Here is a 13,264-nt window from a genome sequence, read left to right as displayed (position 1 = left end):
GCTGTACAATGTGACAGTCGGGAGTAGGCTACAGTACTGGGCTATTTAGCTAAAGAATCCCGGAGACCGGGTTTCAATTTTCCGGATGGGGACGATGGAGTAGGCTGTCCTTGTAAATAAGAATTTGTTCTTAACTGACTTGTCTAGTTAAATAAAGGTTAGACTGAGAGTATAACATTTCTACACCCTAATTGTATAATTGTAGTCTAACCAATACCCAAACGGAGATTCAGCGAAAATAAAAATATCATTGGTTTATCAAGACCAGTCCCCATTCTTGGCTCAGAGCAGCGTGAAACAGTGCTAAAATAGTTGTAGGCTATTGCTTCATATCCTATTGCTTCTAACTTCAATATGCTCTTTAAATAAGACCTACACCACTTTAACAGAACATTACTCAACACTAGTGAGACTCATGTCGCCTAGAGTAGGCCTACAGTATATCAGAAAATATGAAGTGGCTCTCTGCCAATAATCACATATAGAGGATTGGAGGATATTTCTGTAATTCAGTGATATTTATTCCCATAGTAATTTGTTATGGATCCATAACTAAATAAACATTGGCATTTTGAAATAGTATTTTAATTTTATTACCGAAAGCATAAAGATGCCATTATTAGTTACATTGTTTTAGGTTGAACGTGCAGACTGGCACTAGGAACAACGGGAACGTTTCCCTAGTCAGCGCCGTTAGTGCAATGCCCCTTAAAGTGTTGTTCTGTACTACCCAGGGTGGGGGTCCACACCCCCCACTCCCTTCTTCTTCCCTTCCCCATGGGCTAGGTCCGTCTTCTGTGCGCGGGTCTGCAGCCCATCCCGTGCCACCTACTCTCGTGCCTTGAACCTCACACACTTTCAGTGGTTACAGCTGGAGAACTGCAAGGCAATCCCATTGTGCGCCATATGATCAATATATTGTCCTGCTAATAACAGGGTTAATAATATATCTATGAGAATAACCAAGGGGCTTTTATATAATTCAAAATTAATAATAATAATAGTCGTTTTGTGTAAAAATAATAATTTGGAGATTTCGATTTCAAATCATGTAAAACGAGCCAGAAAAAGCCCATTCTTGAACATGGGGTGAGACATTGTTACCAATTTGTAAATAAAGCTAGTTTCTAATTTCTAATTATTTATTTCTGTTTTTAGAGGGAGAGAAACCAAAAACCTACAGTCATCTCATGGGTCTCCCAGTCGAGGTCAGCACGGGCATTGAACCAGCATCTGTAGCAGTGTCTTAGACTGTTGCGCCACTCAGGCGCTACACATTGTGACCGGTCGGGAGTGGGCTACACTACTACAATAAGAGCAAAATAATCCTAACAAAATAAAATAATAAAAACCTTACTGTAACAACAGTTTTAGTAAGTAATACTGAAGTTGTGCACAATTATCAGTTTCTATTTAGGTTTATGTCGCCCATTCATTGTCAGTTAGTGACACAGTAGGACCCAAAAGCATAATCAATGCTCTAACTCCCCCTTGCGCTGGTCTGGAGCAATAAAGTGGTGACGCAGGGTACCGTACTAAACCAGAAATTACCGCAGCATAATCACAACTTTTATTACACAAATTACCTCTAAGTACCGCAGCATAATCAATGCTCTAACTCCCTCTTGCACTGGTCTGGAGCAATGAAGTGGTGACGTAGGGTACTGTACTGAACCACAAATTAACTCTAAGTACCGCAGCATAATCACAAAACTTTTAGTGGAGCAACCACTGTATGTAAATGTGATATTTCCGTTTAAAAAAAATTATAAATTAGCAAACATTTCTAAAAACCTGTTTTTGCATTGTCATTTTGGGTTATTGTGTGTAGATCGATGAGGAAAAAATCTAATTGAATCTATTTTAGAATAAGGCTGTAACGTAACAATGTGGAAATGTCAAGGGGTCTGAATACTTTCCGAAGGCACTGTAGGTCACTAGTCCTATTCTCTGTGCAATGAAGGTCTGCTTAGACTGAAACTTCGTTCTTTATATTAATATTTAAATACAATAACAATTTTTATAATGGAGAAAATTGCAACTCACACGTTTTGGGTTATGAAATTTCGATTATAAGGTGTTTTGTTATTCTTCATTCAATGGTAATAGCTATGTCATTAATATAAATGACAATTGAACAGCAGGATGTCTTCCATATTGCACCTGTAAGATGCTCAGGCTTTTTCTTGGCTCTTCTCCATAGGTCGTTGGATCGGTTGGGACGGAGGCTGCGGTGGCGTTCCAGATCCCAGGAGAGGAGATGGAGCCGGGACAGAGAGGACAAGTTCAAGGGCAGCCTCTCGGAGGGAATGAGGGCCGACAAGGAGGACTCTGAAGATGAAGTGTAGGCAGTGCACTAAGGAATTTTAGTTGCTTATACCATATGAAAGTCATACTTCTGCATCATGTCCCCTAATCTTTTGAATGGGCTTGACGATTATATCATAACATTTGTGGAAACGTAGTCATTTAAGGTGTGTATATATACAATTATATTTGTGTTTGTGGATACATTTACTTCTGCCAGATGCCTTTTATAAGTTTTGTCTTGAAAACCCTTCAAAAAGCCTACAAATGTTCAAGAACTGGAAAATGACAGATCACTTTAATAGGGTATTGCTTACCTCAGATTTTGTCTTAAGTGTTGACTGTATGGTTCATACACATGATTCAACATTAATCAATTTCAGTCTCATTAAACCAAACCATTTTTGTTTTAGGGCAGGCTTTTTGTAATATAAGCTTTTGTTCACGTGTGTGGGGAGGATGACCACATTGTATGTATTCGTCGAGAGTTGACGTGGTGTTTCCTGTCCAGGCTGGAAGATTACGATGTGGATGAGGAGGACGAGGAGGCTCTCATTGAACAGAGGAGGCTACAGCGCCTGGCCATCGTCCAGGTGGGTGATAAGACCTCAATAATATCATCCTCGATGCACTGATATTACTTTAAACAGAGCCACAAACAGCCATTTAATGTCATGATATGCCATTTACCCTGTATTATTGGTTGTCATCCACTGCATGCACACATGGCACACACAGGTGTTTGATTGTTAGTTCATCATGTGTGTACATGTTGGCGTGCCTGTGCCTGGTATCCATGCTTACATTGTGTGTCTATCTGTGTTCCCGTGAACAGAAGTACAAGGGAGGGAACGAGGGTAGTAACATGTCGGCACCATCGGAGCCCGGCAGCCCCCAGAGCAGCCCGCGCAGCCGCTCGCCGTCGCCAGACGACATCTTGGAGCGCGTAGCGGCCGACGTCAAAGAGTATGAGCGGGAAAACGTGGACACCTTCGAAGAAAACATCAAGGCCAAGCACAACCTCATCGAACAGGAGAAAGACGGTACACTGGTGTGTGTGTGTGTTCACCAAACCTGTGGCAAACTAAGACATATGAAATACTTTCAGATACTTGAGGCAAATTTGATTTAGTTTGCTCAGTACAAACACCATGAAGTATGTATTGAAAGTATTTGACATATGCATTTGACCCAGGTGTGTGTGCGTGTTTTTGTGTCATGCTGATAGAAGCTCATGCTGGTACATGAATCAGTAGTGGGGATAGAAACTAGAGGTCGACCGATTAATCGGAATGGCCGATTAATTAGGGCCGATTTCAAGTTTTCATAGCAATCGGTAATCAGCATTTTTGGACACCGATCATGGCCGATTACATTGCACTCCATGAGGAGACTGCGTGGCAGGCTGACTACCTGTTATGCGAGTGCAGCAAGGAGCCAAGGTAAGGTGCTAGCTAGCATTAAACGTATCTTATAAAAAACAATCAATTTTAACATAATCACTAGTTAACTACACATGGTTGATGATATTACTAGTTTATCTAGCTTGTCCTGCGTTGCATATAATCGATGCGGTGCCTGTTAATTTATCATTGAATCATAGCCTACTTCGCTAAACGGGTGATTTAACAAGCGTATTCGCGAAAAAAGCAGTGTCATTGCACCAATGTGTACCTAGCCATAAACATCAGTATATTTTTTTAAACCTGCATATTTAGTTAAAAGAAATTAATGTTAGCAGGCAATATTAAACTAGGGAAATTGTGTCACTTCTCTTGCGTTCATTGCACGCAGAGTCAGGGTATATGCAACATTTTGGGCCGCCTGGCTCGTTGCGAACTAATTTGCCAGAATTTGTACGGAATTATGACATAACATTGAAGGTTGTGCAATGTAACAGCAATATTTAGACTTATGGATGCCACCCGTTAGATAAAATACAAATGGTATAGAGAGAAATAGTCCTATAATAACTACAACCTAAAACTTCTTACCTGGGAATATTGAAGACTCATGTTAAAAGGAACCACCAGCTTTCATATGTTCTCATGTTCTGAGCAAGGAACTTAAACGTTAGCTTTTTTACATGGCACAAAATGCACTTTTACTTTCTTCTCCAACACTTTGATTTTGCATTATTTAAACCAAATTGAACATGTTTCATTATTTATTTGAGACTAAATAGATTTTATTGATGTATTATATTAAGTTAAAATAAAAGTGTTCATTATTCATTCAGTATTGTTGTAGTTGTCATTATTATTATTTTTGGTCCTCCAATAATCGGTATCGGCGTTGAAAAATCATAATCGGTCGACCTCTAATAGAAACATCATTTGTTTTATTTTGCATGGCTTCAAACTAATACTATTGATGGTGATCGAGTTACAAATGTAGTTCCAAAGTCCATTATTCATTATGTCATATCCTAATTCTTATTTATAAATCAAATGTATACCCTTTTGACATCAGCAGTATTCACAAAATGCTTTTACAGTTTAACAGTGCTTATAACTTTACTCCCTTTCTTTCTTAGAAGGAACCAACCCTAAAAAAACATCCGCCCCTGATATGTTCACCGAATCGGATGACATGTTCGCCGCCTACGATGTGAGTACTCCTCCTGTTGCTATGATTCCATTCCGATTCTGACCACCATGACGTGTTCGAGCCTTCAACTTTTAAATGAAGTTGTCTATGGAATAGGATTACGGCAGATAGTTGCACAGTGTGGTGTCCGGGTCACCTTTGTATTACTGTCCAAACAAGCTTCTGTCAGTGTTAACTGATGGCTTTCACGTAAATCATTAACTGAGGTCAGTGGGGAACTTGCACGTTGATCTCAAGTCAGAATACCACCTCAACTGTGGCTGAATAGGTTTTGTATTGCAGCCTGACAGTCAGACCCGGGTTCAACTAGTATTACACTGATCAAAAATATAAACACAAGTGTTGATCCCATGTTTCATGTGCTGAAATAAAAATCCCTGAAATTTTCCATACGCACAAAAAGTTTATTGCTCTCAATTTCTGTGCACAAATTAGTTTACATCCCTGTTAGTGAGCATTTCTCCTTTGCCAAGATAATCCATCCACCTGACAGGTGAGGCATATCAAGAAGCTGATTAAACAGCATGATCATTACAGAGGTGCACCTTGTGCTGGGGACAATAAAAGGCCACTCTAAAATAAGATGTCTCAAGTTTTGAGTGAACATGCAATTGGCATGCTGACTGCAGGAATGTCCACCAGAGCTGTTGCCAGAGAATTGAATGTTAATTTCTCTAATATAAGCTGCCTCCAACGCCGTTTTAGAGAATTTGGCAGTACGTCCAACCGGCTTCACAACCACAGACCGCGTGTAACCACGCCAGCCCAGGACCTCCACATCCGGTTTCTTCACCTGCGGGATCGTCTGAGGCGGCGTGGGGGGTGGCGCTGAGGACTGTTTGTGTCTGTAATAAAGCCCTTTTGTGGGTAAAAACTAATTCTGATTGGCTGGACCTGGCTCTCCAGTGGGTGGGCCTGACTGCCAAGTGGGTGGGCCTATTGAACTCCAAGGCCCACCCATGGCTGCACTCCCTGCCCAGGAATGTGAAATCCATAGATTTCCATTAATTCATTAATTTCAATTGACTGATTTCCTTTTATGAACTGTAACTCAATAAAAATGTTGAAATTGTTGCATGTTGCGTTTATATTTTTGTTCAGTATAAATTATTATTATATATTTATTTTATTCTATGAGTGTTTGATTGAGCCTGCTTGTGGCGCCAGATGGATGTGATTTATGCTTTTGGGACTATTCATTTGGTTCCATTGCGCCAGGCAAGCTCAATCAAGCACACTTAATAACTTATTACTTGAAAGGATATATATATATTTTTTTTGTGATTTGTGGTCACTGCAGAGTGCAAGGCTTCGAGCAGCAGGCATCGGGAAGGACTTTAAGGAGAACCCCAACCTCCGAGACAACTGGACAGACGCAGAGGGATACTACCGTAAGTCCATGGGGCACAAAGTTCCTTCCTTCCTTTGTTCCTTCCTTCATTTGTTTGTTAGATTGTTAGTTCATTAATCACTCAGAATGAAGTGTTTTGGTTAGATCTATTCTGTTGTATGGCGATACGTTTGTGCACATTTGTGCATTTTTAATCTACATTATCCGTCAAAATTGTTAGAAGAGAAAGTTCCCTATTCATAACCCGCTAATATATTCTGTCTTTTGATGTTTGACAGGACTCAATATCGGGGAGATACTGGACAAGCGGTACAGCGTGTACGGCTACACGGGCCAGGGGGTGTTCAGCAACGTCATCCGCGCCCGAGACGTGGCCCGCGCCAGCCACGAGGTGGCCATCAAGATCATTCGAAACAACGAGCTCATGTGAGTGTCATTCTACCAATAGTTAGTCCTGGGCCCTGTTCAGCAGCTAAATGGAGGGAAACAGGGGAGATATTACCTGAACTTGCCTGTTGCAAAAAGTTTTGCTCGGTGTGCGCCACTGAACACAACTCATCAAACTCATAATGTGAACTTTCCCTCATCATTATGCCTTTGTTACATGGAAGAGGCTTGTATTTAATATTTTGACAAGGGTAGCCACCTTCCTCCTGGAGGGATGGGTGTGTAGGCTTTTGTTCTATCCAGGCTCTAACACACCGGATTCCACTAACCTCTACTTCTTTAGCTGAATCGGTGTGTCAGAGCAGGGCTGGAACAAAAGACTGTGTATTCATTAGTCTGATTCCGTTGCAAAACGTTTAATATGTTGCAAAATGTTTTGCAACGGAAACCATTTACTCCAAATGGAAAACGAGAGTTTCTATTGGACAAATTAATCTATGTCCCTCCCAGTTTGGTTCCGTTTGCTTCTGTTTGGTTCCTAGAGTAAATGGTAAACGGTTTCAGGTAAACGGTTTCCGTTGCTATATGTTTTGCAACAGACTAATGAATACTCCCCAGTACACCCAGTAGCACTCCAGGTGGACCTGTCTTACTGGGACACCAGTGTGTCCATAACTTGAGACTCATCCCAGTGATCTCTCTCTCCCAACAGGCAAAAGACTGGGCTGAAGGAGCTGGAGTTCCTTAAGAAGCTCAACAATGCTGACCTGGATGACAAGTTCCACTGTCTGCGCCTCTTCCGACACTTCTACCACAAGCAGCACCTCTGCCTGGTCTTCGAGCCTCTCAGGTACACACACCAACAAGGCCACTGGCTCCCCTAGATTGAGTACAGTGTTTCCCCTTTCACTGTATAGGCAGTAGGGCTTACCCCATTTAGCTGACTGGTCGATTGTTTGGTCGATTGGCTGTTGGTCGACCGAGATTTCTTTAGTCAAGCAGTAGCATGGTGTACAAAGCTCTATCTGATTCGCGCCTGTCTGAGTGGATTAATCCATTGTAGGGGCCGTGGGGATGGCACAGTACACTCTAAGACATTTGCTACTCAAATTGTATATGGTTATGTAAGAACAATGGTGCAACACTAATACAAATTATATTGTTTTATAACAAGTGCGCTTTTCTCCCCGTTGGATAGCGGTCGCTGTCCGCGGTCCTGAAACGCATCAGTGCGCTGTTTAATTGGCGCCTTTTCCTAGACCATGTTGCTATGTGCATAATAGCAAAGTTAACCAGCATATTGGGTGTTGAGAACAATGCGGTAGAGGCAGCAGCAGAGTTAGGAGATGAGAAAACAGCCCCTGCCTTAATTGTCTAAGAAAAGTGAGGAGAGAGGAATCCCCAACTTGAGAGAGGAATCCCCAACTTAATCAATAGCCTAATTGTTAAATGTGCCTGGCTTTATAAATCATCCATATATACTGTATCTACAGAAATAAGACAGATCCTGCTTCTGTTGCCTGTTTGAGTGTTTAATAGCCTACTGAATCCGTTAGCACCAAGCCTCACGCAACCACAACATGTCGGATAAACAATTTCACAAATTCGTCTGTTTTTTATCTTTGCAATGCTGTAATAAAGGCTTTATACTTTTTGTTGTTGTTGTTGTTAGAACAGCCTCTCTGGTATTATTTATAAGTTATTCACACTGTTCCAAATTGTCCGAAAAATAATATGATAGCCTTCGTTTTTCTAGATCCTTATTGTTATTATTGCTATTATTGTAATGTCATTAGCATTAGTAGGCATAGTATAGCGGCCTTGTATAACCACCATCGAGCTGTAGGCCTAAAGGCGTCAGCATGCTTCAGTTCGGCTGGCGGCTAGTCGAAGTCATCTTGGCGAACTGAACGTGTGTGCTCGCAAAAAAAGCGGAAATATTACTGTTTGTCCATTTTGAGACAGATTAAGAAATTTGTCATAAATTGGTGTTTTTGCCGAGGAGATCTTAGTCGCACAATTTTATATATAACTAAGATGTTTAGTGCAGTATTTCTAAATGAAAAAATATGCATGAAAATGAATCTTCTCTCGTTGAATGACAACAGACTTTACTGAAGAATCCCTACTGTTGACCAATCAGACAAAGGGGCGTAGACTTCGGCTATCGACTTCGGCCACCGACTTCGGCTACTGACTTCGGCTTGCCTGAGAAAATGTTTTGTGTGTCCGAACAACCGAAAAAAACCTTACCAAAGTCCAAAACGAACAAAACACCACAAAAAGAAAGGATGACCAAGGCACTCTTCATATAATTAGTTAAAATGCCTTTATTTGTATGACATGTTCAATAGAAACAAAGTTTTAAAAATCTGACGCGTTTCGGTTGCATGGCCTTCGTCAGGGAGTACAAGGAAATAATACAATGTCCTCTTTTTAACAGCTTTTCCAATTAGCCCTAATTTGAAGAGGGAATGGTTGCAAAATTGATTGGACACACCTAGTAAACAATACTATACACATTAAAAAGTGAAATCCTGTAGCTATGTTATCAAAAAATTAAACTCCAAGCTAGAAGTATCAGAACACCTAGAAAGGTAGTTCTAACCTTAAATATGACTGGGAGAAGTGCCAAGAATAAGAAAGCAATATATTCCATAGTACACTAGAACACAGCAAACATGAACAACAACAGTCTAAACTTAGCTGAGGGCAATTGAGCAAAATGTCCACTAGATGACAGCAAATGGACCTATCACGACCCTACAGGAAGGGTGAGAAATCCATATCTTCATTTAAACCAGGGTACTTAGTGGCCTGTAGTTTGTAAATCCCCAAACTTTCCCTTTGGTTTAACTGTTTAAGACGGTCCTCTTTTCTAATTGAGGTCCGGAACATGGTCAATACCCATAGCTTGTAGGGAGGCAGGGTTGCCATGGTGTAAGGACTTGTAGTGCCTTGCCATGGGGTAGTCTTCCTTTCCTACCCGTATGGCGTACTTGTGTTCCGCTAAGCGGTCTTGAAGGCGTCTCTTTGTCCGTCCAATGTAGAACACCTTGCACTGTGGACATTCCAATCTATATATGACATGAGTGGCTTTGCTGTTAACCTGTTAGGGCTAGGGGGCAGTATTGACACGGCTGGATAAAAAACGTACCCGATTTAATCTGGTTACTACTCCTGCCCAGTAACTAGAATATGCATAGAATTATTGGCTTTGGATAGAAAACACCCTAAAGTTTCTAAAACTGTTTGAATGGTGTCTGTGAGTATAACAGAACTCATATGGCAGGCCAAAACCTGAGAAGATTCCATGCAGGAAGTGGCCTGTCTGACAAGTTGTGTTTCATCTGGGCTCTTTTTATTGAAGATTTAGGATCTTTGCAATAACGTGACACTTCCTACGGCTCCCATAGGCTCTTAGAGCCCGTGAAAAAGCTGAAGGATATCGAGGCAGGCTCTGGCTGAAACACATTATCGCGTTTGGCAAGTGGCCGCTCAGAGTACTGTGGGCATAGGCGCGTGCCCGAGTCGACCGAATGCTTTATTTTCTTTCCTCTGTTTACCTAAATGCAGATTCCCGGTCGGAATATTATCGCTTTTTTACGAGAAAAATTGCATAAAAATGGATTTTAAACAGCGGTTGACATGCTTCGAAGTACGGTAATGGAATATTTAGAATTTTTTTGTCACGAATTGCGCCATGCTCGTCACCCTTATTTACCCTTTCGGATAGTGTCTTGAGCATACGAACAAAACGCCGCTGTTTGGATATAACTATGGATTATTTTGAACCAAACCAACATTTGTTATTGAAGTAGAAGTCCTGGGAGTGCATTCTGACGAAGACAGCAAAGGTAATAACATTTTTCTTATAGTAAATCTGACTTTGATGAGTGCTAAACTTGCTGGGTGTCTAAATAGCTAGCCCTGTGATGCCGGGCTATCTACTGAGAATATTGCAAAATGTGCTTTCACCGAAAAGCTATTTTAAAATCGGACATATCGAGTGCATAGAGGAGTTCTGTATCTATAATTCTTAAAATAATTGTTATGCTTTTTGTGAACGTTTATCGTGAGTAATTTAGTAAATTCACCGACAGTGTTCGGTGGGAATGCTAGTCAAATGCTAGTCACATGCTAATGTAAAAAGCTGGTTTTTGATATAAATATGAACTTGATTGAACAAAACATGCATGTATTGTATAACATAATGTCCTAGGGTTGTCATCTGATGTAGATCATCAAAGGTTAGTGCTGCATTTAGCTGTGGTTTGGGTTTATGTGACATTATAGGCTAGCTTGAAAAATGGGTGTCTGATTATTTCTGGCTGGGTACTCTGCTGACATAATCTAATGTTTTGCTTTCGTTGTAAAGCCTTTTTGAAATCGGACAGTTTGGTTAGATTAACGAGAGTCTTATCTTTAAAATGGTGTAAAATAGTCATATTTTTTAAAAATTGAAGTAATAGCATTTCTAAGGTTTTTGAATAACGCGCCACGGGATTACACTGGCTGTTACGTAGGTGGGACGATTTGGTGCCACCTATCCTAGAGAAGTTAACCTCTATGGGCTAGGTGGCGTCCCACCTACTCAACAGCCAGTTGAATCCTGTGGCGCGTTATTCAAATCCTTAGATATGCTATTACTTCAATTTTTCAAAAATATGACTATTTTACACCATTTTAAAGATAAGACTCTCGTTAATCTAACCACACTGTCCGATTTCAAAAAGGCTTTACAACGAAAGCAAAACATTAGATTATGTCAGCAGAATACCCAGCCAGAAATAATCAGGTACCCATTTTTCAAGCTAGCATATAATGTCACATAAACCCAAACCACAGCTAAATGTAGCACTAACCTTTGATGATCTTCATCAGATGACAACCCTAGGACATTATGTTATACAATACATGCATGTTTTGTTCAATCAAGTTCATATTTATATCAAAAAACAGCTTTTTTACATTAGCATGTCACTAGCATTCCCACCGAACACTGCCGGTGAATTTACTAAATTACTCACGATAAACGTTCACAAAAAGCATAACAATTATTTTAAGAATTATAGATACAGAACTCCTCTATGCACTCGATATGTCCGATTTTAAAATAGCTTTTCGGTGAAAGCACATTTTGCAATATTCTCGTAGATAGCCCGGCATCACAGGGCTAGCTATTTAGACACCCAGCAGGTTTAGCACTCATCAAAGTCAGATTTACTATAAGAAAAATGTTATTACCTTTGTTGTCTTCGTCAGAATGCACTCCCAGGACTTCTACTTCAATAACAAATGTTGGTTTGGTCCAAAATAATCCATCGTTATATCCATACAGCGGCGTTTTGTTCGTGCGTTCTAGACACTATCCTAAAGGCTAAATAAGGGTGACGAGCATGGCGCAATTCGTGACAAAAGAATTCTAAATATTCCATTACCGTACTTCGAAGCATGTCAACCGCTGTTTAAAATCAATTTTTATGCCATTTTTCTCATAAAAAAGCGATAATGTTCCGACCGGGAATCTGCGTTTAGATAAACAGACAAAGGAAAAGAGAGCATTCGGTCGAAGCAGGCACGCGCCTAAGCCCATAGTACTCTGAGTGGCCACTTGCCAAAAGCGATAAAGTGTTTCAGCCAGAGCCTGCCTCGATATCGTTCAACTTTTTCCCGGGCTCTGAGACCCTATGGAAGACGTAGGAAGTGTCACGTTATTGCACAGATCCTGAGTCTTCAATAAAAAGAGCCAAGATGAAACACTACTTCTCAGACAGGCAACTTCCTGCTTGAAATCTTCTCAGGTTTTGGCCTGCCATAGGAGTTCTGTTATACTCACAGACACCATTCAAACAGTTTTAGAAACTTTAGGGTGTTTTCTATCCAAAGCCAATAATTATATGCATATTCTAGTTACTGGGCAGGAGTAGTAACCAGATTAAATCGGGTATGTTTTTTATCCAGCCGTGTCAATACTGCCCCCTAGCCCTAACAGGTTAATGAAATGCTCGACGTAATACTCCATTTTAGAAGCTGTGTCAACAAAATACTTTTTCTGTGCAATATTTTTGTAACAAAATACACTCTCTGATGTATCACGAGGCACTCCCCTTCGCAACAAGTTCTCTCTGTTAAGTAATCCAGCTCTTATACCTGCATCTTTGAGGACTTGAATGCTGTAGCCGCGATTCTCCAATTCAGCAGATTTGACACTGTAGTCTATTTCCTGATTGCAAATTCTGCGGACTCTTTGGAATTGGCCAAATGGAATGTTTTGTTTTAGCCTTTTGGGGTTAAAGCTGTCTGCTCTCAGAATGGTATTCCCATCTGTAGGCTTCCTAAAGATTGATGTGTGCAAACAACCTTTGTCATTTTTACTGATGTCGAGGTCCAAAAAATGGTTTGTAGTTATAGTTAGTTTGATGTTAGGGTTAATGCTGTTAAGGTATTGGTGGAAGGAAATAAGTTCATCTTCTGAGCCGGACCAAAACAGGCAAACATCATCAATATAGCGTCCCCACCATATAATCCGGTCAAAGAAATGGTTATTAGAAGGATCCAAAATGAAGTCATTTTCACATTTACCCAAGTACAAACCAGCATAGGAAG

General features: G+C 40.6%; 1 protein-coding gene across 8 annotated transcripts in view; it reads left to right on the top strand.

Annotated features, from left to right (window-relative positions):
• The window catches only part of LOC106568675 (serine/threonine-protein kinase PRP4 homolog), a 36,073-nt gene that overhangs the window by 9,177 nt on the left and 13,632 nt on the right, over window positions 1-13,264 (top strand). For 7 of the 8 annotated variants that reach the window (XR_006758723.1, XR_006758728.1, XR_006758726.1 and 4 more), the window contains exons 4-10: window positions 2,204-2,344; window positions 2,819-2,900; window positions 3,143-3,350; window positions 4,844-4,917; window positions 6,218-6,308; window positions 6,547-6,694; window positions 7,368-7,505. Coding sequence is in view for 2 of the 8 variants with exons in the window: in XM_014139196.2 (XP_013994671.1) it covers window positions 2,204-2,344; window positions 2,819-2,900; window positions 3,143-3,350; window positions 4,844-4,917; window positions 6,218-6,308; window positions 6,547-6,694; window positions 7,368-7,505 (882 nt within the window). In the remaining 6 variants the exon portion in view is untranslated. The remainder of the gene's footprint in view (window positions 1-2,203; window positions 2,345-2,818; window positions 2,901-3,142; window positions 3,351-4,843; window positions 4,918-6,217; window positions 6,309-6,546; window positions 6,695-7,367; window positions 7,506-13,264) is intronic. The other variant, XM_045693819.1, reaches the window with a different exon arrangement.

Source organism: Salmo salar, chromosome ssa14 (genome assembly GCF_905237065.1).
Source record: "Salmo salar chromosome ssa14, Ssal_v3.1, whole genome shotgun sequence".
Lineage (NCBI taxonomy): Eukaryota > Metazoa > Chordata > Actinopteri > Salmoniformes > Salmonidae > Salmo > Salmo salar.
Note: the sequence above shows the minus strand (reverse complement) of the source record. Positions and strands in the feature narration are given on the sequence as shown.